The sequence below is a fragment of the Vidua macroura genome, chromosome 8 (genome assembly GCF_024509145.1).
Source record: "Vidua macroura isolate BioBank_ID:100142 chromosome 8, ASM2450914v1, whole genome shotgun sequence".
Lineage (NCBI taxonomy): Eukaryota > Metazoa > Chordata > Aves > Passeriformes > Viduidae > Vidua > Vidua macroura.
Genome location: NC_071578.1, coordinates 12,791,101 through 12,814,031, shown reverse-complemented (window position 1 = coordinate 12,814,031; position 22,931 = coordinate 12,791,101). Strand labels below are relative to the sequence as shown.

Below are 22,931 nucleotides of genomic sequence, written 5' to 3'. Positions count from 1 at the left end.
ATGTCTGTTTTCCTGCCTGCCAGCAAGAGAAAGGGCAGGGGGGAAATGAGGGGGTGTGCAGGGCTGGGGTGTCACATTGTGCTGGGGCTCTGTGAGGCTTTCCTCTGCCTTGGCTGCTTTCCCTCCAGGGGCCCTGAGCCATAGCTGTGCAGCTATTTAGTTAAATATTAAGAGGTCAAGTAATAGAGAACCAGAAACCTAATTACACACTGCCCTCCATGGCACAGTAGTTTTTGGCAAAAGCAAAGCAAACACGGCCCCTTGCGTTTCGAGAAGGTTGTGCTGCTGCTGCTGCTGCTGGAGCGATGGCCAAAATCCAGCCAGACAGTGAGTGCTCAGGATAGTGAGCAGGCAGGAGCTGCCAGGCTGCTGCAGAGAGGTCACAGCCTCCCAACTGAGCCCAGTGCTCCCAGCAAGTTGCGGGGCCACCATACATCTCACACTTAACCCTGTCCTCCATCTCCTGCCCAAAAAATAGCTGGAGCCATAATGTGTTAGGAATAGCTTTATCTGGATAAACCCCATTCATGGGGCAGCCTCTGTGGTCCCACCCCCCATCCCCCTGCCTGGAATCCAGGGCTTCTCCCCATCACGAGGCCGCTCTCCAGGCCTCCCTTAGCCTGGCCTTCACCTGAAACTTCTGCACCTGCAGCACAACACCAAACTTGCCCTCCAGCGAGGGCAGGGGCTGGTCCTCAGGGCACTCCAGTGTGAACCTCTGCAGCACCCAGGCCAGGAAGAGGAAGAGCTCCATCTTGGCCAGGACTTTTCCCAGGCAGACACGGATCCCGGCTCCGAAGGGGAGGTAGCTGGGTGAGGGTGAATGGATGTGCTGGCCCCGCTCATCCAGGAAGCGGCCTACAAAGGGAAGGGGCACCCCTGGCATCAGCAGGCTGATGATCCTTCTGCCTGAGACCTGCCCAAGTTCATCATGTGTGTGTCCCTCCCAGGAGCTGCAGGAGCAAGAGGTGCACCTGCCCCAGACAGGCAGGAGCAGGATCCAACCTCCCAGCACCAAGCCTCCCTCCAGGGCTCAGCCTCTCCTGCTGCACACACCCGGCCATCCCCTGGCCCAGGAGGGGATGAGGATCATACAACCCACCAGGATTGAACTCCTCAGGCTTGTCCCACTCCTTCTCGTCGTGGTGCACAGACCAGAGGTTGATGATGACCCTGGCACCCTTGGGGATGGAGTATTCCCCAATGCTGCAAAGTGGACACAGAGTGAGGCAGTCGCTCCCTCCCCACAGTCTCTGCCCATGACCTGGATGGGCCCACGGGGGGTCTCACCTGGTGTCAGCAAGGGACACGTGTGGGATGAGCAGGGGGGACACGGGCCGGATGCGCAGCACTTCACTGATGGTGGCCTCCAGGTAGGGCAGCAGCGGGCGGTCGCTGAGGTGAGGGTGACGCACCAGGCCGATCTTGTGGTCCATTTCCTCCTGGATCTTCCTCTGGATCTGGGAGGAAAGTAAAGACCATTGCAGGAGCTCAGGAAGCAAGGTGCCCTGTGCACAGTGGAGTACACCCAGCATCATCCGCATGTCCTGTCAGCTTGTGTGGGGCAGAAGTGCCCACAGCCTGATCCTGCTTATCTGCAGAGCCTGACTTCTCTGTTGGCACCTGCCTTCCCCAAAACTCCCCATGACGTCCCTGGTGCTGGAGGGAACCCAAGCCCCCGCTGTAGGGGAACCCCCTACCCTCCCTACCTCGGGGTAGTGGAGCAGGTAGAGCACAGCCCATTTGAGCACAGTCGTAGTGGTCTCCACACCAGCCCCAAAGATGTCCCCCACTGTCATGAGGAGGTGGTCGTCAGTCAGCTCCAGCCCTGGCTCTAGAGGGCTGCTATTCTCAGCACTGAGCCTCACTTGCAAGAGGGCATCCATGAGATCCTTCACGGTGTCTCCGCAGAAAGCTTCCTGCCGAGGGACATGCATGAGCCAGGCTGTCCTGGGCACAGTGCCCACCACCCCAGCTCTAGCAGGACCCCTGTCCTGGCCCTGCTGGCACCTTGTGTTCAGTGAATTTCTGCTGGAGCAGCTGGTCCCGGACCTGGAGGCATTTCTTCAGCAGGGCCAGGTCTTTGTTGGGAAATATCTGAGGGAGAAAAGCACATTACAACAGTCTACAGCTCAGCCCAGCCCAGCCCCTGCAGGCCCCCAGGCAGTCACTCCATGCCCACCAGTTTACTGGCTCTTGTGGGTCACCAGGACAGGGACCCTCCTAACTCAGGGGGACTCCTACAGGACACATCCCAGCTCCTTCCTCACATGTGGGGTGAGAGGAATGGGCAGTGCCCATGTTCCTGCTCACCTGGAGCCAGGGGAAGATGTCCACCAAGCTCTCCTTGGCCACGGTGTCCACGATACCCTGGCTGTACTCCAGCATGGCCTCGAACTCGGGGTCCCCACGCCGGTATGAGGAGTTGAAGCAGAGGGAGCAGACCACGTTGGTGACGGCCCGCGTGAGCTCGGGGGCCATGTCCAGGGCCGTGTCCTGCGCAGCGCTGAGCGTCTCGCACAGGGATGCAGCCTCCTGGCAGACTGGGGTGGAGGAGAGGCAGGCCAGGGGGTGATGAGGGAGTGATGATTAAGCCAAGGGGGTGAAAGGGACAGCTGGGAGCTGGAAGGAGGGGTCCCCTGCTCATTCAGGGTGTGCAGCCTGCAGAGGCCACCCATCAGATAGGGCTAGGCCCTGAGGGGCTGGGATGGGCAGAAGGGACAATGCTGGGTGCTGGGGAGGAGCAGAGAGAATGGAGATGTGCAAGGATGTCCTCCTGGGCGGAGTGGGGGGCTGGCTCCATGCCTCAGTCTCCCCATCCATGAGTGAGTGGAACTAAAGTTCAGGGTAGAAAACACATGGAGAGGTGTTGGTAAAGTACAGGGGATATAAGGAGAGGGACAGAGCCCCTGCCTGGCAAGCTGAGGGGATACCAGGGGACATGGGCTGAGCCACTGTCTTTCCTTGGTTCCCAGGGAATCAGGACACTTGAGAAGAAAAAGTGCAGCGTGAGAGGGAACTAGAGCTGGGAGGGAGCCTGGGGCTGGAGGGGGGCACTTACTGATCCTCTCGAGGGCGAGCGAGCCCTCCCCGAACATGGAGAGGGCAGTGTGCACCAGCTTGCGCTGGAACTTCCAGAGGGGCCCGTAGCTGGCGAAGGCGATGTCCTTGCCCCCCCGGGACAGCAGGTCCGTGGTCACCTGAGGGACAGGCAGTCCCAGGGTCATCCCGCTGCAGGGCAGCCCTGCTCATCTCACCCCATCCCAGAAATGGTCCGGGGGGCTAGAGGTTAATGCAGGCAGGCAAAGCACAGCACATGTGGTTTGCTTTCCCCCTGCCAAGGACTGATAAAGAGGTCTGGGGACAGATGTGAAGGTTAGGGGCTCTAGGATGCCCAGGAAATTTAAGGGGTGCAGGGAGCCTGGTAGTACCTGAACCCACATCCCCGTGCCCAGGGATGCTGCCAGCTGCAGGAAAAACAGGCACCCTTGGGATGGAGGATGACAGGGCTCGCCCTGGGGAACAGGGTATGGAGGGGCCGCCCTGCCCCTGACTTGCTGCAGGCAGGATGGGAAGGGGACACGGGCCCTGCTGCGTGCCACTGTCTTCCTTGGGAGCGTCCCCCTCCTCACCCCACGCCACAGTGGGAAGGGGTCCCCAAGACCTGCTGCCGACTCACGGTGCGGGGCCGTCCGGCGAAGTCTTTGCCCTTCTTCAGCAGCACCTCCCTGGCGTGCCGATAGCTGTTCACCACCACCACGTAGTGGGAGCCCATCCAGAGGGCGTAGAGGCTGCCGTAGTGTCCCTGCAGGCGCCACAGCCGCAGGTGGAGCTGGGGGTGCCCGGCCAGCTGCAGCAGGCTCCCCACCAGCGGCAGGGCCGGCAGGCTCCGTGGGCGCCCCAGACCTGTCCCCGTGGCCATTGCCAGGGTGTCCCTCCGGCGCGCCAGCCGCCAGGTGCAGAGCAGGGCCAGGGCCAGCAGCAGGGCGCCCAGCAGCGCCATGGCGGGGCCGGCTGAGGGGCTGCGGCGCGCGGGGGGCCCTTATAGCGGCTGCGGGGTCGTCTCCTTGACTCTGAGGCGGGCTCGGCTCCTTATCGGGGGGACAAGGAGGGGGGAGCAGAGCGCTGGGCCCGTGGCCAGCTCCGCAGCTGTGGGCGCATGGCGGGGGGCGAGGGCAGCGGGGCCACGGCCACCCTGGGTGGCCATGGGGGAGCTGCTTCCAGCGCGCTGGGGGCCAGGGGATGCCCAGGGTCGGATCCGTCCTTGGGGTTCCATCCCCAGGGCCCTGTGGAGGGCCAGCTCGAGGTCTGTCCTGGGTGTCGTGAGCACAGCTCGGGGGTCTGGCGGGGCACTGGAATCCATCCCCAGCCGGGGAGCGGCACAGCAGATCCGGGAGGGAATGGGCAGCGCTAGAAATGTTGGTGAGCCCGGAGCATCCCTCATCATCAGCTGCTGTCAGTGCTGGGGAGACACGGATAGCACTGGACACTGCTGGCAGCCCTCGGCAATGCTGGTGAGCGCCGGTCAGCCCCTGGTACCATTGGTCAGCCCTGGTCAGTACAGGGCATGTACTGGTCAGGGCTGAGAAACCCTGGTCAGCCTTGGTCTGTGCTTGTCAGTGCTGGGCAGCCTGTGGGTGTCTGTGCCCGAGGCGATGAGGTGTTCTGGGGGAATCCTTTGGGAACTGAAACCCCTCCCGGCAGTATCCCCGACCACCGCGGGCTCTGCGCCTTCCCGAGCCTTAGGGCCCCCGGCGCTCGCCGTAGCTGCTCCCGGGAGTAGGCGGGGCGGGACGCGGGTGGGGTAAGATGGCGGCGGGGGGCGCGGCGGATGCCCAGGCGCGCTTTGGCCACTCGGTGAAGGGGCTCCTGACCGAGAAGGTGACGAGCTGCGGCACCGACGTGATCGCTCTCACTAAGCAGGTGCTGAAGGGCTCCCGTAGCGCCGAGGTGAGCGGCGGGTGCCGCCGGGCGGCCGATTACGGGGCCGGAGCGGAGCTGGGAGAGGGGAGGGCGGCGCAATGCATGCTGGGTGCTGTAGTCCGAGAAGGGGACACATCCTTGTGTCTGGGCAGGGACGGGGACAGCGGGATCGGAATGCGGGCACGGCTGGGCAGCGCCTCGGGACTCCGGCGGTGGCAGGCGGGAGGGTGACTGCCAGCTCCTCATGGTGACAGGTGGGAGCGGTGCCTCAGGCGCTCCCGATGGATGTGCTGTCACGGCACTGCGGTAATCCCCGCACGGTGTCACCCTGAGTGTCACCCTGCCAGCCGTCACGGGGGCCTCGGAAAACGCAAAGCTGCAGTCTCAGCCTGGTCTGCACGTCTGTCTTGTAGCTCCTGGGTCAAGCTGCGAGAAACATGGTGATGCAAGAAGATGCCATCTTGCACTCGGAAGATGTAAGCTGTGTTCTTGTGCTCGAGCAGCAGTGTTTCTAGGGCGGGAGGAGAGGAGGGTGGTAAGAACAGTTTGCAGCCGTGCTACGGGAGCCCTGGAGTGAATTGCATGGCTTCAGGCAGCAGGGCTGGTGGCCAGAATAATTCAGTGCTTCCTCAGACCCAGTGCTGATGGACTCCCGGTGTCCTGCAGGCTGGTCAGCCCTCAAGCTCTGCCCTCTCTGACACAAAGCTTGAGGGACTGTGGGCTGAAATAAAGCACTTGTGTCTCTGTCTGTCACTGGGAAAGGAGAAGGAAGTGTGCCACTGCTGACAGCTACCAGCGGGGGTGTTTTGGAGGCATTGCAGCAATACAGTGGTGGCTGTGCTGGAGGAACCCCCAGGGCATCAGGACGGCTGCACTGTGATTTCTGTAGGCATTCATTCTGTGTTTTGTTCTCCACAGAGTTTAAGAAAAATGGCCATAATAACTACTCATCTACAGTACCAGTAAGTAGGGGACACCAGTAAGTAGACGTTCTCTCCTGGGGGCTGAGTGGATCCTTCAGTCCTTTTCTGTTCTCCTTGAAGACTTTGCATGTAGCTGCGAGCTCAGACTGATCCCTCTTTTGCAGTTTTCCAAAGCTGAGCATGCCTTGGAGCTCAAATTTTCCATCCCTCTTCAGGCTGTTTTGGGGTGGGAGCTGAAATTTTTGCCTCCTGTTCGCCATGCACTGTGTCTCCCATAAGTGTGTATGATGCTCCTGGGACTAAGAAGGAGATGCCAGTGCTGCTTCTGTCTCCCAGAACGTAATCCAGGAACACCCTGGAGTTTTGGCCTCTTGAGCCCTTGTTCGACATAACATAAACTGTGACTGAGATTTTGTCTTTCTAATGCTCTTTTTGTCTTTCCTTTTCTCATCTAGGCAAGAAGCAATTCAAAAGAAGTGAGTTCTGGGAGGACCTGGGGGACATATGTGTGGGGTTAGAAAGGGGAAGGTGATGGAGTTGGATGGGGGAAAGCAGAATGGAAAGATTTTTGCAGCTGCCTTTGAGGCAGATGCTGGCCCAGCAGGATAGCACTTCAGTATTGTGAAGAGATGGGAATTTGAGTGAAGAGATGCAATTCATACCCAAGCTTCCTTTTGTTTCTCTGGTGTGATAGAGCATGTGAGTTGCTTGTGAGAGGAGATGAGGGTGGTGGGGACAGAGCTGTGTACAGCAGGGTACATGAAGTGAGGTTTCCTTTGTGGGGACACAGAGGGGGCTCGGGGGACCCCAGGGTTTCTCTTTGCTGTAGTGTCAGCTCTAGAGCTGCTCTGGTCCCTTGGGCACAGGCAGCACAGCACAGTCTGGGAGCAGATTTCACCATGAATCTCTTCTTGCTTGGTGCCCAGTGTGGAGCGCTCGTCAAACCTTCAGGACCAGCTGAGTCACTTGCTGAAATGAAGGGGAGCTGAAGGCTCGAGGAAATCTCAACCAGCACTGAGGGAGTGAAGGGTTCTCCCCCCTCCAGCCCCTTGGGGCTCAGAATTCTGTCTGGATGATGCTGGATGTCAGCTGGGATATGTGCAGAGTCTGTGCTTCTGGGCACACGGCCCCTTCTCGTGTGCCTGCATCCACCTCTGCTCCAGAATGCTCACCTGCACACCCACACCTGGCTGAAAAAAACTTCCCTGAAACTTTGCTCTTCCCAGTAATTCCTGTATCTGCTTACTTCCCATGTAGCATGAAGTGCTCAGCCCACCCCAGCACCCTTGGCAAGAAATGCAGAGTTGAGGCGTGGTGTTTAAATGCAGGTGCCTGCAGTTTGCCACTGGTCTGTATTTAGCCACAGAGGTGGCACAGAATGCAGTTTATTTAGGGCATTTAATCAGTGTGAGCTGCAAGTGCCTGGGTGGATGAGAGGTGCTTCAGTGTAGGCTGAAGTGCCAGTCCCAGCACAGAACTTCTGAAGCCAGAATCTAAGCACACACATCTGCCAGTGGCCTAGCTGGATGCGGTTTGGCCATCATCCTCCTCAGAGGTTATCTTATTTTCCTCTCTGCCAGAGTTTGGAACATCATCCCTTTGCCAGCCCATATGTGCTGCATTTGGCCTTCAACTGCATTCCTTTTCCTGGGCTGCTGCTTCAGCTTTTGATGAAGCAGCCTTGGCTGTGGCGTGTGTTTGTATCTGGTTGGGAAGGTATCCAAAGGCCCGTCTGGGAAGCAGGCAGAGAGAGCATCAGGAGCTGGTGTGCTCAGTTCTGCAGTGCTCTGTTGAAGAGTAGTGAGCTGTTCACATTCAGAACCAGCTATAAATACTGTGTCTTGTTTTTGGTAAGTCACTTATCTATAGCGCTTGGAGTGCACGGGAAGCACTTGTTTCCCTGAGTGTCCTTTTCACCAGCTGATAGGAGTAGGCAGGCTGAGAGCTGACAATGGCCTGCCACATTCCTGTTGGAATGCTGCTGGAGTCTGGCTCCTGTGCTGCAGAGCCTTCTCAGACTAGATTTCACCATCCCTGCCAGTATTTTTGCCTTGGGTGACATTCTGACCCCAGCTTTGCAGGTGCAGTTTGGGAATGAGAATTTTCCCTGCGACTTTCTTGCTGGGAATAAAAGCTGTTCTGAACACCACCAAACCACAGCAGTCTGTCCTGGATTCTGTTGCTGGTGGTCCCTGTGCACTGGGGAGGCTGTTTGGGATGGTGGGTTTCTGCCCCCCTGGACCCCCCATTCCGCTTCAGCTCAGAGGGCTTTGCAGAGGTAGTGTGACCTTGCTGCAGGTGGCTCGTCCCTTCCAAAGTCCTGTCCTCTGCAGAGGCTACAGCAGTCCTGTAGCATTAAATTTGTGTCTCCCTGCCTTTGGGGCAAGCAGGAACAGGGCTGCACTGTGGAGGTGCAGAGCTGTTGGAACAGGCAGCAGGGTGGGTTTGGGGGTGTGGGTGCAGCAAGAACCATGAATGATGGCAGTGTGCTCGGCACGGGAGCGGGGCCAGCAGCCCTTGCTGTGCGTGTGTCCTGCGGGGCCGTGTGCCAGGGGCCTGGGCAGGCGGGAGCCGGCATTAGGGCGGAAGCCAGGCCCGGGCAGCGTGGGATGCCGGGACAGCACGGGATACTGGGGAGGAGCGTGGCCCAGACTGGGCAGAGTCCGGCTGAGGCCCTGCAGCTGGAGGCAGTAAGACACCCCAGGGCCTCTGCTGGGGCTGCCCTTGGGGCCTAGGGCTCTGCAAAGCAGGGGAGGGGGATTTACCCTACAGGGATGCTTTGGGGGCTCATCTCTCCACGGCAGCTGGGACTGGGTTTTTGGGGTGGAGGGATGTTGTCAGGGGGCCTCTGGAGTGTCCTATTAGACTGCAAGTTTGGGGGGATTCTCAGGGTTCTGCTGGGGGAGAGCAAAATGTGCTGTGGTATCTGGGGGAAGAGGGGGATTCAGAACTGTTGGGAGGACCTGGTATGGTGCCCATCTCTGTGGTTTCAGCCACCAGCCCCACATTCCTGTTGCAGTGGCAGCTCCCAGCGGAGAGCAGATCCACCAGGAGGTGCAGGTGAGAAGTGTGGATGGGAGCTGGGGAGGGATGGGGCAGTTGGGCAGGGGATGTGTGCCTGGGCTGTGCTAGAGTTCCTGCTGCCATTAGAAGATAAAGCTTGTTTCTGGGCCCAGATGAAAATGCCAGGTGCAGTTGGCGGCTTTGCTCCTGTTTCACACAGGGATGGGAGATGGAGCAACCTGACATTTCCCTGCCCTTGTTCCCTGTACCCCTCTCAGCCAGAGAAATGGTGGCTGCAGCTTGCAAAGTTACTGAAAATGGGAATTAAATTCCCTCCTGCACAAACACATCAGTGCGTGTGAGCAAAGGGAGCTGGGCAGGATGGGGGCAAAGGGATGCCTAATCTTACCATAGTTTTTGGCTAGGTGGAAATGAGAGTGCCAAGTGCCAGAGGACATGTGAACATGTACAGGCCAAGTGTAGGCATGGCCCCCATGTTTTATAGCATAGGGAGCTCCCAGGGCTCAGCTTGGCACAGTTTAGTGGCCTCTGTCCTTCCCATCTCAGAACTACTATGGCAAAGAGCTGCAGAAGTCAGAGGACCTCAAAACCAATGCGTGCATCACCTCAGCCAGGCCTGTTTCGAAGGTGGTGAGAGATGCCCTGGAGCGCATCCATGAGGAGGTGGTGGCCAGGTAAACCCCAGGGTCTCTCCTCCACTGCCATATCCCCATGGGCTGCAGCCCCTTCTTGGCTGTGCCATGGGGCACCTTCCACCCAGCTCAACTCAGGATCCAACCAGGTACTACGGCTGCGGTCTGGTGATCCCCGAGTGCCTGTCATCATGCCGGATTCTGGACCTGGGCAGCGGCAGCGGCAGGGACTGCTACCTGCTGAGCCAGCTGATCGGGGAGCAGGGCCACATCACTGGGATAGATATGACCGAGGGCCAAGTACGGCACAGATCTGGGGCTCCCCATCATCCTTCCAGCAGCAGCCCCACATCATTCCCTTCCTTCCTGCCAGGTTGAGGTGGCGAAGAAGCACATTGCCTACCACACGGATAAGTTTGGCTACCAAAAGCCGAATGTGGAGTTCTTCCATGGTTACATGGAGAACCTGGGTGATGCTGGACTGGCTGACGACAGCTACGATATTGTCATGTAGGTGCTGTGCAGGGCACAGTCACCCCCAGTCCTGCTGCTTCCCGGGGCTGTGGGCTGGGTCTGCATCTCAGTGGGTCACTGCTTCAGAAGCACATGTTAGGAAAAAGGAAATCCCAAGCCAGAGTCTGGGCTACAGTCTGGGAATATATACTGCCTTTTTCATGGCCAAATTGGTGTTTCCAAATCCTGTGTGAAGTGATGGGATACACAGCAGCTGGTGGTGCTAAGTGTGCAGGAGGGTGCAAATAAGCCTTGGTCTCCTCCCCCACAGCTCCAACTGCGTGATCAACCTTGCCCCTGACAAGAGGGCTGTGCTGCGAGAGGCCTTCCGTGTGCTGAAGGTGATGGTGCTGGTGTCTGTGGCAGCAAAGCAGGCTTGGGGTGGCCCTGTTGTTGGACTGCCACTGAAAAGCAGCAAATGGGATCTGGCAAGGCGCGGATGCAGGATGGGGTCAGGGGAGGACATCTCTGCGGAGGGTCCCAAGCAGGGTAGGATTAGGGGGTTCCCAATTCTCCTTGCCCCTTTTGTCTCTTTGCTTCTTGAGGCCTCCCTTCACTCCTTGCTGCCCTCCAGCCCGGGGGAGAGATGTACTTCAGTGATATCTATGCCAGCCAGCGCCTGAGCGAGACCACCCGGAAGCATCGGGTGCTGTGGGGTGCGTAGGGCTGTGGCATGGGGGTGACATGGCCTGGGGGGACTGGACCTTTGCCTCCATTCCCTATGTCTGTGGTCTCGTACCAGGAGAATGCCTGGCAGGAGCCCTGTACTGGAGAGACCTGTACAGCATTGCTGAAGAGGTGGGGTTCAGCCCCCCACGCCTGGTCACCGCCAGCCCCATCACCATTGGCAACAAGGAGCTGGAGGGCATTGTCGGTGAGGATCCAGCCAGGGAGCGCCAGCTCTGGGAAGCTGGGGGAAGCTCTGCTGGGATCCCAGCCCAGGTGTTCAGTGCCCAAGCCACCAACCTCTCCCTTGTAGGCGACTGCCGCTTTGTTTCTGCAACTTACCGCCTGTTCAAGGTGCCAGGTGACAGCCGGACCGGGCCAGGACAGGTCACCTACAGTGGCGGGATTGTGGGGCACGAGCGAGAGCTGGTGTTTGATGCCAACTTCACCTTCAAGGTTTGGGGAGGCATGCTGAGGCTCTGTAGGGAAGAGTTAAAGCTGATGAAGCTGCTACTCAGCAGCATCCTCTGTGATCTAGGGGGCAAGCTTTGGTGGAGAGGATGGTGGGTGGGAGCCAAGGGGCTGTGTAAACCCAGGGGAGTGCAAATGTACAGGAAAGGGAGACAGATGCATGCATTGCTTTGTGGTAAACGTAGAAGTAGGACATCCATGGTGGCTTCTTGGAATGGTTTGAAGCCTGATGCTTGGGTTTTGTGGGTGTTTCTTCAGGTTTTGGGTCAAGACGTGCTCCTGCTTTCACTCTCCCCATCATCTGGCTGGGTGACTGATGTCCCCAGGGACACATATCCAGGACCCCAGGCCTGTGACCATTCCTCTGCCCCCAGGAAGGAGAGGTGGTGAACGTGGATGCTGAGATGGCTGCAATCTTGCAGAGCTCCAGGTTTGCGGAGAAGTTCCTGATCCGAGCTGGTGGAGCCAACACTGCAGCACTGCAGGGCTGCTGTAGCAAGGGAGTGAAGGTTGGTAGAGGGCAGCTCCGTGGCTGGGTTAAGGAATTGGGACATGAGTGTCCCATGCCATCAGAGTTGCTATGGGGTATCAGAAGGGCTGTAGCATGATACCAAGACATGTGACTCCTTCTGGGCTGGGTGGAAGCTCATGGGACACCAAGAGTGAAGCCTGGTGCCTGAGTCGGGACAAACTGTACCCCTACCCAAGCTGGAGCCCTCCAAAGGGGGATCTGCTCTAACTACCCCAACATGTCCATGGGGACTGGTAAGGCTGACAGCTGGACTTCTCTGAGGTCTCCCAAGGGGAGTCATCCTTCCCCTGAGGGGATTGCTGTGCACAGCCTGTCCCAGGGAGATGATGGCCCAGTCCCATGGTTTCTTCCTGCCCATTGCTCTCCTGCCTGCTGATGGAAGAGCAGGTTGGCCCTGGCTGCCAACCCTGACCCTGCAGCACAAAGCATTCTATCTGCTGGAAGCCTATCTCTTCTCCTTGGTGGTCCCTGCAGCCTGTAGATGGGCCAGGAAATACAAGTGAGATAACACCCTGCAGCTGTATATCCCTGAAATACAGCCTCGTGCTTAGGAAGGGGAGATTTTGTCAGGACTCTATCCAAGTAGGAGAGATTTCTCGGATAAAAGCAGAGCCAAAGTCCCAGACAAGCTCTTGGCTTCTTCCTTGCTGCAGGAAAAAGCAGCTGGAGTGACCCAGAGGCTGCCTCCCATGATAGCTAAGGAAGTGCCAAGTGCCATTTTCTCAGATGCCTCTTGCTTCCCACTGGCCTGATCCTGCCCTGGGTTTTTCTCTGTCCTTCAGGAGAAAATCTGTGATCCCTTCCAGCTGCTGGAGCAGCTGAGAGCCCCAGGTCCTGCTAGCTGTCCTGCTGGCACCTGTGGTCCCCCAGGGTGCTGCTGAGTGGCAAGTGGCATCCCCACACATCTGTTGGAAGTCATTTGGGTGAGAGGACGTGGTTCCTGTGACGTCTTCCACCAGAGAGCAAATAAATACATGTCTGAGCTCAAAGGTTGTGTGTTTGTAGCTGCCCCGGGGCCATGGGTGCTGTGCTTCCCTGGCAGGGCTGGTGGGGCAGGTTGTGCCTGTTACAGTGAGGACCCATCCTGTGAGTCCCCTCACTGTGGGGCTGCCCATGGCTGCGTGGCTTGGGCACACAGGCAGGGACAGTCTCTGTCTCACTTGCAGCCCTGCAGCCTGTTCCAGGAGATAGGGGTTGCTCTCTCTTTCCCTGTGCAGTGCCTCTGAGGTTTCTGTTTTCCCTGGACTCCATCTAGTTGGAAAGCCCAGAGTCCCCTGCAGGCATCGCACCTGCAGAGTTTTGCAAGGAAATTGAGCAGTTCTGGAAAAGAAGAAATGCATTCAGCTGCATCCCACAGCAGGCAAAGAGCAAGGTGGGAGGGCTTTTAGGGTGTGGTGGGAGGTGATGGACTGCATTCCTGCTGCCCAGCATGAATCCCACAGGACCTGGCCCGCAGAAGGTGCTTGGGAAAGGCTGGGGGCTGCTGAACAGCCAAATTTAGAAATAGGGACCATTTCCACCCCTTCTCACACAGTGATTTTACAGGAGGGGCCAAATTTCCCATCTCTGCCATTTAAGCATCATCTTGCTGTGGCATAGGGGAAGTTAAGAAGCAAAACCCAATAAAATTTGGGTTCAAAAATAAACAGGCCAATACCAAGGATGCTCTGCAGTAGCAGTGGCTGAGGAGGGTCCAGGTGTTCAGGACACCTGAAATTGTTCTGAAATTGTGTGGAATGACATCACTGATGGGATCTTGGGAGAAAGGAGCTGTTTAATACACACACCCCACCCCCAGCCCTTTTGCTAGATTACTTACAGAGACTTCATCCAAGTCCTCAAGCAGCTCATCCTGGGAGGTTTGCAGCAATTAGCTCCTGCTATCAAAGACAGCCTTCCCAGTGGGAAGGGAAGAGCAGGTGGGGTGTAGGGGGTCCTACCTGCAAATCCCTTCATTAAAAAGACATGAGTCCCTGGCATGGCCTTTCAACTTGCCTGGGAAGAGCTGCACCCACAGTGAGATCCCTGCTCTGTGCATACAGAAAAAGGCCACAGCTTAAATGCCACTATATTTGCATAGCACTGTGTTTTTCCCAAATTCTCAGCATGTCAGGAAGGAAGCAGCTAAGAGAACTTGACTTTGATGTGGAGCATTAGAGGTCCTCACCAGGCTGTGGATGCAGTGGTGTCCTCTGCCTGGCTTTACTTGTGCATGCACAGCCTTGGGGTTTTTAGCCCCCGGTGTATGAAAAGAGGAGGTCCTACAGCCCTATCCCATGTGAGGGACCCCGACATAATCTGTCCAACACCCCAGTCTGTATTTTGGTGATTGTAGAGATGGCCCAAATCCTGTTCTCCTAGTGTGAAGCTCTGCAGCATTGGTATCCTCCCTCGGCAGGCAGAGAGGGTGTTGTATTGGCAGCATCCTGAGTCCCTGCTAACCACAGGGTTAGCAGGGTGTCACTGCGGTTCAGGGACACCTCCTTAGGGGAGCAGGCCTTTGGAACTGCCTCAGGATAAGCTGAATGAGCTTTGGGACCAGGAAAGATTGGTGGCTACAGCCCCCAGAGCACTGTGCTCTGCTTCACATCTTAGTGGATTGCCCTGCACAATTTATTCTTCCATTTTCCAAGCACTTAAACAGCAGGGAGGCTGTTTTACCGCCTCAAAAGGGTGTCAGCCACCACAATCGCTTCGGGCTGTCCAGGATGCTGAACTGTTTGCTGGCTCCTTCGTAAGTGATGGACACGGACCGATGATGGCCGGCCGTGGGGTGTGTGTTGCCCCAGCTGGGATGGCAGCAGAGCAGCCGAGGCCTTGGAAACAGCCGGGCTCTCAGGGCGGTGGGGCACGGCACACGGGAATTTACAGGTGCTTTCATGAATCGGGGCTCCCGGCCCTCCATGAACGGAGAATGAGCAGAGCAGGAGAGCTGGGGCGGCTTTGGATGTCCTCTACAGGAGCTCCAAACCCCGGCCCCGCTCACGCCACGCCGCGGAACGGGGCGGCGGAGCAGAGCAGAGGTGAGGGAGGAGCGCCGCCGGTCCGTATTCGGTATTTAATGGTTAATTCCGCCCTCAGGCGCGACGCAACCGAGGAGATGTCGGGGCGGAGGGTGCCCGGGGGCCTCAATGCGGCAGCTCGATTTCTTGAATGTTGCACGCACTGCATCGGCGGCGGCTCGGGGCCGACCGGGGAACGGGCACGGCTAGGAGAGCGCAGCAGCAGATCCCGGCGGGAGGCACCGGGGTGCGCCCCGTCGGGCCGGGCCTACGAGGCGCGGCGGGACCGCCAGGGGGCGCTGCGCGACCGCCAACGGCTGCGGCGCGCGGACGCGGGGCGGCGCTCCCGGGCCACTGAAGGGGGCGAGCGGCGCGGCGGGTCCGAGGGGAGCGGCGGCCGCCGTGGGCCGGGCGGGAGCGGCGGGGGAAGCGGGATCGGCCGGCCCGTTCGGCCGGCCTGTGCCCCGGCACGGGCGCTCCCGGGACCGCTCCTGCCGAGCGCCGCGCGCGCCGGCCGCACCGCACCACCATTGGTCGCGCCCCTCCTATGGCTCCGCCCCCTTCGTCCCCGAGCGCCGCCGCCATTGGTCGCGGCCCTACGGCCGGCCCCTCCCCCGCGCGCCCGGCGTACACACCGGAGTCACGCGCCCCCGGGGCTGGGGAGGGGGCGGGGCGCAGAGGAGGCGTGGCCTGGCGCTGATTGGCGAGCGGGCGGGCGCTGATTGGCGGCGCCGGGCGGAGGCCCCTCCCCCAGGCGGTGGGCGGGGCGGGGCGTGGCGGGCGCGGGTAGAGGCGGCGCTGCTCGGCCCGGCCCGGCAGTCGCCGCCCGTCGGGTCCCGCGGGCAGCCGAGCCCGCGCCTCGCCCGCCGCCGCGCCCGCCGCCACCGCCGCCTCCGGGGAAGCCGGGGCACGCCGCAGGCGCCGCGCGGTGATGCGGGGCCGCGGCGGCGCCGAGCCCTGACTAAAGATGGCCGCGCTGCCCGGTGGGAACATGGCGGGGGGCGGCCGGGGGGCGCGGGTGCTGCTCTTGCTGCTGCTCGGCGGCTGCCTGGGCCGGCGGCCCCCGGCCGCCGCCGCTGCCGCACCGCCCGCCGCCGTCGTGCCCCCGCCGGCGGCGGAGGAGACGGTGATCATCGGCCTGCGGCTGGAGGACACGGACGACGTCTCCTTCATGGAGGGGGGCGCGCTGCGGGTGAGCGAACGGACGCGGGTGAAGCTGCGGGTCTACGGGCAGAACATCAACAACGAGACGTGGTCGCGCATCGCCTTCACGGAGCACGAGCGGCGGCGAGGCGGGCGGGCGACGGCGGGGCCGGCGGGGCGCGGCGGTGGCGGGGGCGGCGGCGGGGCGGCGGGCAGCGGTGGGGCCCCGCAGCGCTGCGGCATCCGCACCTCGGACATCATCATCCTGCCGCACATCGTGCTCAACCGCCGCACCTCGGGCATCATCGAGATCGAGATTAAGCCCCTGCGCAAAACGGAGAAGAGCAAGTCCTACTACCTGTGCACCTCCGTCTCGGCCCCCGCCGCCGCCGCCCTGGGGCCCGGGGCTCCCGGAGGGCTGGCGGGCGCCGAGGGGCCGGCGGGACCCCCGCCCTGGGGTGAGACCACTTGGATCTACCATGACGGTGAGGACACCAAGATGATCGTGGGCGAGGAGAAGAAGTTCCTGCTGCCTTTCTGGCTGCAGGTCATCTTCATCTCGCTCCTCCTGTGCCTCTCGGGCATGTTCAGTGGCCTCAACCTGGGCCTGATGGCCCTGGACCCCATGGAACTGCGCATCGTGCAGAACTGTGGCACGGACAAAGAGAAGAACTACGCCAAGCGCATCGAGCCTGTGCGGCGTCAGGGCAACTACCTGCTGTGCTCCCTCCTGCTGGGCAATGTCCTGGTCAACACCACGCTTACCATCCTGCTGGACGACATTGCCGGCTCTGGGCTGGTGGCCGTGGTGGTCTCCACCATCGGTATCGTCATCTTCGGCGAGATCGTGCCGCAGGCTATTTGCTCTCGGCACGGCCTGGCCGTGGGCGCCAACACCATCTTCCTCACCAAGTTTTTCATGATGATGACCTTCCCGGCCTCCTACCCCGTCAGCAAGTTGCTGGATTGTGTCCTGGGCCAGGAGATCGGCACGGTCTATAACCGTGAGAAGTTGTTGGAGATGCTGCGGGTCACCGACCCTTATAACGATCTAGTCAAGGAGGAGCTTAACATTATCCAAGGAGCCCTGGAACTGCGCACCAAGACTGTGGAGGATGTGATGACTCCCCTCCGAGACTGCTTTATGATCGCTGCCGAGGCTGTGCTCGATTTCAACACTATGTCCGAGATCATGGAGAGCGGTTACACCCGCATCCCTGTTTTCGAGGGCGACCGCTCCAACATCGTGGACTTGCTCTTCGTTAAGGACTTGGCTTTTGTGGACCCCGATGATTGCACGCCACTCAAGACCATCACCCGCTTCTACAACCACCCGCTGCACTTTGTCTTCAATGACACCAAGCTCGATGCCATGCTGGAGGAGTTCAAGAAAGGTGGGCTCGTGCCTGTGGCGGGGGCGCGGTGGGGAGGTGCTGCTCGGTGTGGTCAGCATCCACCTGCTTGCAGCAAGGGAGCTCTGCAGCACGGCCTCGGGTTCCTGCTCACAGAGGGCTGTGGGAAGGTGCATTCGGGACTGTGAGTGACCAGTATTTAGACATCTCCCGGATCTGCTCGTTCCCTGGGCCAGAAAGCTGATCCACGGCGGGGATGTGCCCCCAGCCTTTTTTTCCCCACTGCACTGGGATGTGTGTGTGGGCATGGTGCCAAGCAAGGTTGTTTTTCTTCTTGCTTTTTCCACTCATCTGTCTGTTATAGTGAGAACCACTGACGGGAATCTGCGCCCATTCCTTGGCTGTGTCTTCTCTGTGCTTTTTCAGCTGGCCTGACTGGGAGGAGTGGGTGGGCTGCTCGGTGCCTTTCAGGTTCAGTGCACACACGTGCTGAGATAAACAAGGCGTTCTAGCTCCATTCATAGGCTCAGCCAGCCGACCTCAGCTCTCTGCTCGTGTTCCAGTTGCTTTGATTGACACTTTGATCTTGTAACTCATAAATCATTTCAATGTCTTAAAATGTATTCCAAAGCACCTGTTGGTGCTGCACTTCAGGGTTACAGCTCTTTTTCCCCAGGCTACCCTGTGCTTCAGGACCACAGGCTCAGCAGAGAGGTGACCCTTTCTACTTTTTGGTGTATTTGTGTATTAGTTGCATTAGAATGGGACTGAGGCTTTCTGCCTTTCTCTTAATTGTAGGTGGTGCTGAGTTGACAAATGAATCTTAATTCTTGTTAGGAGGTCTTGCTTATGCGTAAGGAAAAAGCATCTTTTCGTTTTCCTTTTAAAATCTATTTCTCTCTGCAAGCCAAATAATAGTGCTCTGTGGCCTGTGCAGGAGGGAGCTTTCAAAGTAGTTGTTAAGTGAAATTTCAGACAGTTTGGATGTATGGACTCCTGTGCTGGAAAAAGAAAGGCTGTTTGGAGTGCCACCAGACTCCTGGGTTCATACCAGGGAGATCTGATCAAAGTACCACGGAACAGCTCGGTTCCTGGGGGGTGATTTGCTTGAGAGGAGAAATCTAGTGGGGAGTATTTGAGCTCACCTTTTAACTGCATAAATTACCTTGAAAAAAACCTTTGTGAATTGGTGAATGTTCTTTCTAGGTAAGTTTAAATTACAACTTAAGTTTCAGTTGCTGTTTTGTCCACATGCTAAGCTCTTGTGTCATGGCATTAGATCTTCATCATCCTGTTTAACTCAGTTTTGGGGATTTGGAGGGTTACCTCATGTTTATTTCATCTTTGTGTATAGAAGATGAATGTACTCCCGCTTTTTACTGACCAGTGCAGTGGTGGTTATCTTTCAGCCTGTGTGTAGAGATGGGGAAGTCTTACTTGGTTTTGGAGGTGTTGAAGGAGAAATGAGGGAGGGCCTTCCTTGGCTGTGGTTTCTACGCTGCAGGATCTGCAGCTTGGATGTGGGAAACTCAGTGATGTCACTTAACTGTTGGCTGGTTAAGGTGGTTTTTGCTGCATGCGTGAGTAAAGGGTGGTTCTTTTTCCTCTCTGTCCCTGTCGTTCAGACTCCAGATAGCACAATAGAGTTCTTAGCGTGTAGTGAGACTTGTCGTTGTGTTCTAGTTCTGTATGCAGCAACGTGTCTGAAGAAATGCATGTTATGTTGGTACGTTAAAGAAATGCATGTTAAATGCATGTTATTTCCCTGGTCTGAAAGGATGGAATGCCCTCCTGTGTGTTAGCACAGTCCTTTTATTTAACAGCTGAGAGAATTAGGTGTGCGCTTTAATCCTGCAAGAGTGGCTAAGCCAAATTCCTCCTTAGAGTTCCTGAAACTCGTGCTTAAAATAGGATTCTTAAAAATTCTCCTGGGTGGCTTGGAAGGTGCAAACTAGAGATCACTTTCTCTGGTAGCCAGTCTCTTGCCTGTGCTAGGAAACGTCCCAGTAGCACAAGTTCATGATGACTTCCTAACCTGTGTGTTCCCTCCTGCGATTGCTGAGTCCTGGAACAGTCTCTGTAGTTGGGAATTAATTCAGGCTCATTTGAGCATACTTAAATATTTACTCCAGAGTCACTATGCTGGTTGGTCTGTATGGGCAAGCCCTGTGTTAGGATCAGCTTTGTCCTAACTGGTTTCTCTTTAAAAAGTGCAGATATAGTGGAAATAAGTGGCTTCCTTTGTGTCCTTTGAAATGAATGTAAATAACTGATAGCTGGCTTGATCTGGCATAGCACAGTGTCTTTTGCAAGAGCTCTTCCAACTTTCTTCTTCAGAGCAACCTTGCCAAATTCCCATGAGAATGTACAAATGAAGGGTGAGAATCAAAATGCATGTTACTCTCCAGCAAAGTGTTGGAAATAAATAAGCTTACAGTTTTTAATCATTCCCTTCCCATCACATTGATCTTCTGCCACAGCCAGCTTGCTTCGAGACTCACAAATGTGTCTTTTTTGATGCCCAGGCCCCTGCTACCACTGTTGGGTGCAAAAGGCAGTTCATGTGACAGTGCTGCCAATTAAAACTTTAATTGATTTGAGGAGAGAGGATGGGGTTTTTTCTAATAAGTTTGATACTTAGCTGGGTAGGTGGGGTTTTTAAACTCACATTTTGGGCAGAAGCAAAACCTTCTTAACCTAGATGTGGAATGGAGGCTTACAAGGAGGTGGTTAAAAGCCGAACACAGCAGGATATACTTCCTTGTGTATACCTCTTGTTGCAGAAGATGAAATGGGTAGTTCTGTAGTTGTTCTAGTGCTTAGGCTGAACAGCTGGAGGATTTGGTGGTGGGCCTATTGTTAACATTGTTTAACTACAATTGCAAAATAAGTATCTGTTTCACTTCCATGCTGCCAGGCAAGAAATTTAATTTTAAGAGAGCTTCAGCACATTCCCACCCCCTTGCTGCTCTAATCTCCTAAAGTGTGAATAAACATGATTCCCAAAGCAGTCCACAAACAGGCTTCTCCTTTAAAAAACATGGTTTACTTGCAAATAAATAAATAAGTAGCTTTTGAAATAGGTGTGGTTTTTTTTGTCCTAAAAACAGACCTTAAATGTCTACTGGAGCTGTCAAACCCACTTGTCTACAGGTTAAGCAGACCAAGTGCTTAACTTGAATTCAGTCATTCAAATTTAATGCAAGGGAGTCTAAGGTACCTTTTGTACTGGCCTAGAAATGGACCTGCCTGACTTTGCTCAGAGCAAAGAGGTATCTCATTTGAAATGAGTTCACCCCCAGCTCATCTAATGTTGGCCGTTGCAGTAAAGGGGAGCGAGGTGTTACCTGTTCAGGATTGACTTGGGTCGTGGTTCCTAATCTGCAGCAGGGATTGAATGAGCCACAGAGTCATTTTTGGAAAGAAGCTGGTGAACTGTCTCCAGTGATCATCTTTTTCTTGTTGACATGTGTGTGGACTTAGTTTTTTTTTTTTCAATTTTCTTGTTTTCTGTTCCTTTTTGACAGTCTCTCTGGGTCTCTGCTTAAATGCTCTCTGGCACTTGCTCATGGTGTTTTTCACAGGCGGATGGATCTCTGCATGTGTGATCCTAAATCCAAAGCATTCTATTTCTAGCTCCCTGTTTGCTGGAGCTACAGAAATTCAGCTTGAAAAGCCTCATGTTCTAATACTAATATTTCAAGATTGGCCCACTTTCTGCAAGCCATTCTACAGCTGTTTTCCTGGTGGCCTGGATGGCTTTGTAGGGCAGCAGTTTCTCAGTTGGAGTCCTCCTTCTCTGGGGATTTTGAGTCATATGTTTTCATCTTATTTATCTGCTTCCACTATTTTCTTTGTACTACAGATCAGAGCTTAATAACCTGTTGCAAAGAAGCCACAATAAGTATGGAGCAGTTCTGAGCTCTCATTTTCTTAATCACATGGCAGCCTTGAGAAAACTCCTAGATTCCTTATTAAAATAATTGCCAACTGGACCTTAAAGGATTTTTTCCCCTAAAAACATTGTCAGATTCAGCTTGATGATACTTTCTTCAGGCTCTGTTGTTCTTGTATTGTCTGGTTTTAGTTGCATGTATGTTTGGTGGTTGATTTTGAGTGGACATTGGGGAAAAATGTTGTCCATTTCTTTTCTACTTCCTCCTGCCCCTTGAAAGAAAACCAAGTCCCAGCAGCCTGAAACATAAACTCTGACTTTTGAGTGCAGAGAAGAATACCTAGACCTACTTCTCTTTAGAGCACATAGACCCTCTTTTTGGAAACAGGTAGGATAGCAAGTAATTTGTAGCCCAGGGATCCAAAGTTCTGCATTACTATTGTTGATCTGAGTTTTTTTTTTTTTTTTTCCCTGTTATTAGGTCACCTGGTTTGAGGGGCTTTTTTGTTATTAGGTCAATTATCTTTCTGGTGCAGCTCTAATCCAGGTTTGTAGGTGGCTACTTTCCTGGTTCCTTTCAAGTTTTATGACCTGCTGAATCTGAGTCCAGTCTTCCCCTGAGTAACTTTGATTTAGTAAGTCTGAATGCTCACTTTCTAGTTTATCTAGCAGGTTGTCTGTCTCCTGGGCACTTTTTCCATGTAACCCTGTGACTGCAGCATTACGAGAAACTGGAAGAAACTACATAAATCCTTTCTGGGATTATGAAAGGCACGTAAAACTTCTTGGAAAACAATATCGTTTTCAAGGCTGCTTAGCTAATAAAAGGCACCTCCTCTGATCCTTCTTGGGAAATTCATGTAACAGAGTGTTGAGGAGGTCCAGTGTGGAGACTTTTCTATATGAAGAGAGTAGGGGAGTGGTAGGTGGGAAGGAATTTGCCACCAAGAAACAGAAGTCTTAGCATGCTATGCCTGCAGATTTATTCCCTGAACAAAAATTGCATGTGGGGGTGGGGGTTGCCTCGTGACAAGCTGTTCCTTGGCTGTCTGACAGCGCAGCACCCGCAGGTACTGCACTGCCAAGAGCTTTGCTGGCCTTGCAGAGCTCCTGGGGGATGCGTGCTCGTTCCACTGGAGAGCAGCGGATGTGGGTTACTGCAGGCAGCCCTCCTGCTGGTATGCTGAGGGAGAGGCTCCAAGGGGAATGCATCAGGGAGCAGCTCCAGTTCTTCATGGGCTCCCTACTGGGAACATTTTATAGGGACCCAGAGAAGAGAGGCTACTAGAAGAATAGCTTTGGTGAGGAGCCTAGCTGAGGAGTTCTTCTGCTGCTGCGAGTTGGAAGAAACGTGTTTCAAGTGGCTGCAGGGAGAGGAGTAGGTGAACTAAATGGCTTGAGCAGTAGAGGTTTGAGTTTGATGCCTGTGTTGGATATGGTTCTTTGATTGCTTTTTAACCAGTTGTTCACAATTCTTGCCATTTGACAAACACAAGAAGTTGCCTTTTCCTCCCCTCAGCTGTTTGCTCAGTTAGCAAATGCTTTCCTGTGCTGAATCTGATGGGAATGAATTCCACCACAAGTGAACCATGCTCCTATCTGCTTTCTCTGTGTCTGTAGAGGTTATCTGTAATAGGCACAGATGTAAACTTCAGGTCAGTCTGTGCAGCCAACAGCATTTCACAGCCAGTTTTGGAGCAGGATAGACCAAGAGGCAGAATATCAACTGAGGGAATTCATTAGTGTAGGAAACTGATTAGGTAAGTTTAACCATCACAGTGTCTTTCCGGGTCTGAGTTTTTTTTTGAGTTTTGTTTTTTTCTCTGCTGACATGAGGTTCTGAGGAGCAGAACAT

General features: G+C 55.8%; 4 protein-coding genes across 11 annotated transcripts in view; 3 read left to right on the top strand and 1 right to left on the bottom strand.

Annotated features, from left to right (window-relative positions):
• Window positions 1-490: 490 nt before the first annotated feature.
• Window positions 491-4,100, bottom strand: LOC128810585 (steroid 17-alpha-hydroxylase/17,20 lyase). 2 transcript variants are annotated; one of them, XM_053983573.1, is made up of 8 exons: window positions 3,680-4,100; window positions 3,062-3,200; window positions 2,314-2,543; window positions 2,011-2,097; window positions 1,710-1,919; window positions 1,291-1,460; window positions 1,103-1,206; window positions 491-858 (listed from the first exon to the last, which is right to left on the bottom strand). In XM_053983573.1, exons 1-8 carry the CDS (start codon window positions 4,001-4,003, stop codon window positions 590-592), a joined length of 1,533 nt encoding a protein of 510 aa, XP_053839548.1. In that variant the 5' UTR covers window positions 4,004-4,100; the 3' UTR covers window positions 491-589. The 2 variants fall into 2 exon arrangements, with proteins under 2 accessions (XP_053839548.1, XP_053839549.1); XM_053983574.1 differs by having other exon boundaries at window positions 1,869-1,919.
• A 625-nt stretch (window positions 4,101-4,725) lies between these two features.
• On the top strand, window positions 4,726-8,000 carry BORCS7 (BLOC-1 related complex subunit 7). 5 transcript variants are annotated; one of them, XM_053983578.1, is made up of 5 exons: window positions 4,726-4,950; window positions 5,337-5,399; window positions 5,842-5,885; window positions 6,302-6,322; window positions 6,773-8,000. In XM_053983578.1, exons 1-5 carry the CDS (start codon window positions 4,810-4,812, stop codon window positions 6,822-6,824), a joined length of 321 nt encoding a protein of 106 aa, XP_053839553.1. In that variant the 5' UTR covers window positions 4,726-4,809; the 3' UTR covers window positions 6,825-8,000. The 5 variants fall into 5 exon arrangements, 4 of the variants coding, with proteins under 4 accessions (XP_053839553.1, XP_053839554.1, XP_053839556.1 ...); XR_008438075.1 differs by having other exon boundaries at window positions 4,803-4,950; window positions 6,011-6,322; window positions 6,773-6,850; XM_053983579.1 differs by having other exon boundaries at window positions 4,803-4,923.
• A 483-nt stretch (window positions 8,001-8,483) lies between these two features.
• AS3MT (arsenite methyltransferase) lies at window positions 8,484-14,174 on the top strand. 3 transcript variants are annotated; one of them, XM_053983575.1, is made up of 11 exons: window positions 8,484-8,536; window positions 8,866-8,906; window positions 9,417-9,544; window positions 9,652-9,802; window positions 9,876-10,012; window positions 10,287-10,356; window positions 10,590-10,671; window positions 10,758-10,889; window positions 10,995-11,137; window positions 11,527-11,661; window positions 12,467-14,174. In XM_053983575.1, coding segments are annotated over exons 1-11 (1,119 nt in total). In that variant the 5' UTR covers window positions 8,484-8,535; the 3' UTR covers window positions 12,566-14,174. The 3 variants fall into 3 exon arrangements, with proteins under 3 accessions (XP_053839550.1, XP_053839551.1, XP_053839552.1); XM_053983576.1 differs by lacking the exon at window positions 12,467-14,174 and adding an exon at window positions 12,338-12,459; XM_053983577.1 differs by lacking the exon at window positions 12,467-14,174 and having other exon boundaries at window positions 11,411-11,662.
• A 1,479-nt stretch (window positions 14,175-15,653) lies between these two features.
• CNNM2 (cyclin and CBS domain divalent metal cation transport mediator 2) overlaps window positions 15,654-22,931 on the top strand; it is a 118,233-nt gene continuing 110,955 nt past the window's right edge. Inside the window, exon 1 of the mRNA XM_053983520.1 lies at window positions 15,654-17,223. Coding sequence (XP_053839495.1) covers window positions 15,654-17,223 — 1,570 coding nt within the window. The remainder of the gene's footprint in view (window positions 17,224-22,931) is intronic.

Bases quoted from the DNA above. Each gene is read 5' to 3' on its own strand.
- AS3MT (XM_053983575.1), top strand. The intron at 9,545-9,651 runs GTAAACCCCAGG...GGATCCAACCAG, and splicing joins CATGAGGAGGTGGTGGCCAG to GTACTACGGCTGCGGTCTGG. The intron at 10,890-10,994 runs GTGAGGATCCAG...TCTCCCTTGTAG, and splicing joins GGAGCTGGAGGGCATTGTCG to GCGACTGCCGCTTTGTTTCT.
- LOC128810585 (XM_053983573.1), bottom strand. From the start codon at position 4,003: ATGGCGCTGCTGGGCGCCCTGCTGCTGGCCCTGGCCCTGCTCTGCACC. The intron at 1,920-2,010 runs GTGCCAGCAGGG...GTCCCTCGGCAG, and splicing joins AGAAATTCACTGAACACAAG to GAAGCTTTCTGCGGAGACAC. The intron at 1,461-1,709 runs GTAGGGAGGGTA...CTTTCCTCCCAG, and splicing joins ACCTGCTCCACTACCCCGAG to ATCCAGAGGAAGATCCAGGA.
- BORCS7 (XM_053983578.1), top strand. From the start codon at position 4,810: ATGGCGGCGGGGGGCGCGGCGGATGCCCAGGCGCGCTTTGGCCACTCG. The intron at 5,400-5,841 runs GTAAGCTGTGTT...TGTTCTCCACAG, and splicing joins CCATCTTGCACTCGGAAGAT to AGTTTAAGAAAAATGGCCAT. The intron at 5,886-6,301 runs GTAAGTAGGGGA...TTTCTCATCTAG, and splicing joins ACTACTCATCTACAGTACCA to GCAAGAAGCAATTCAAAAGA.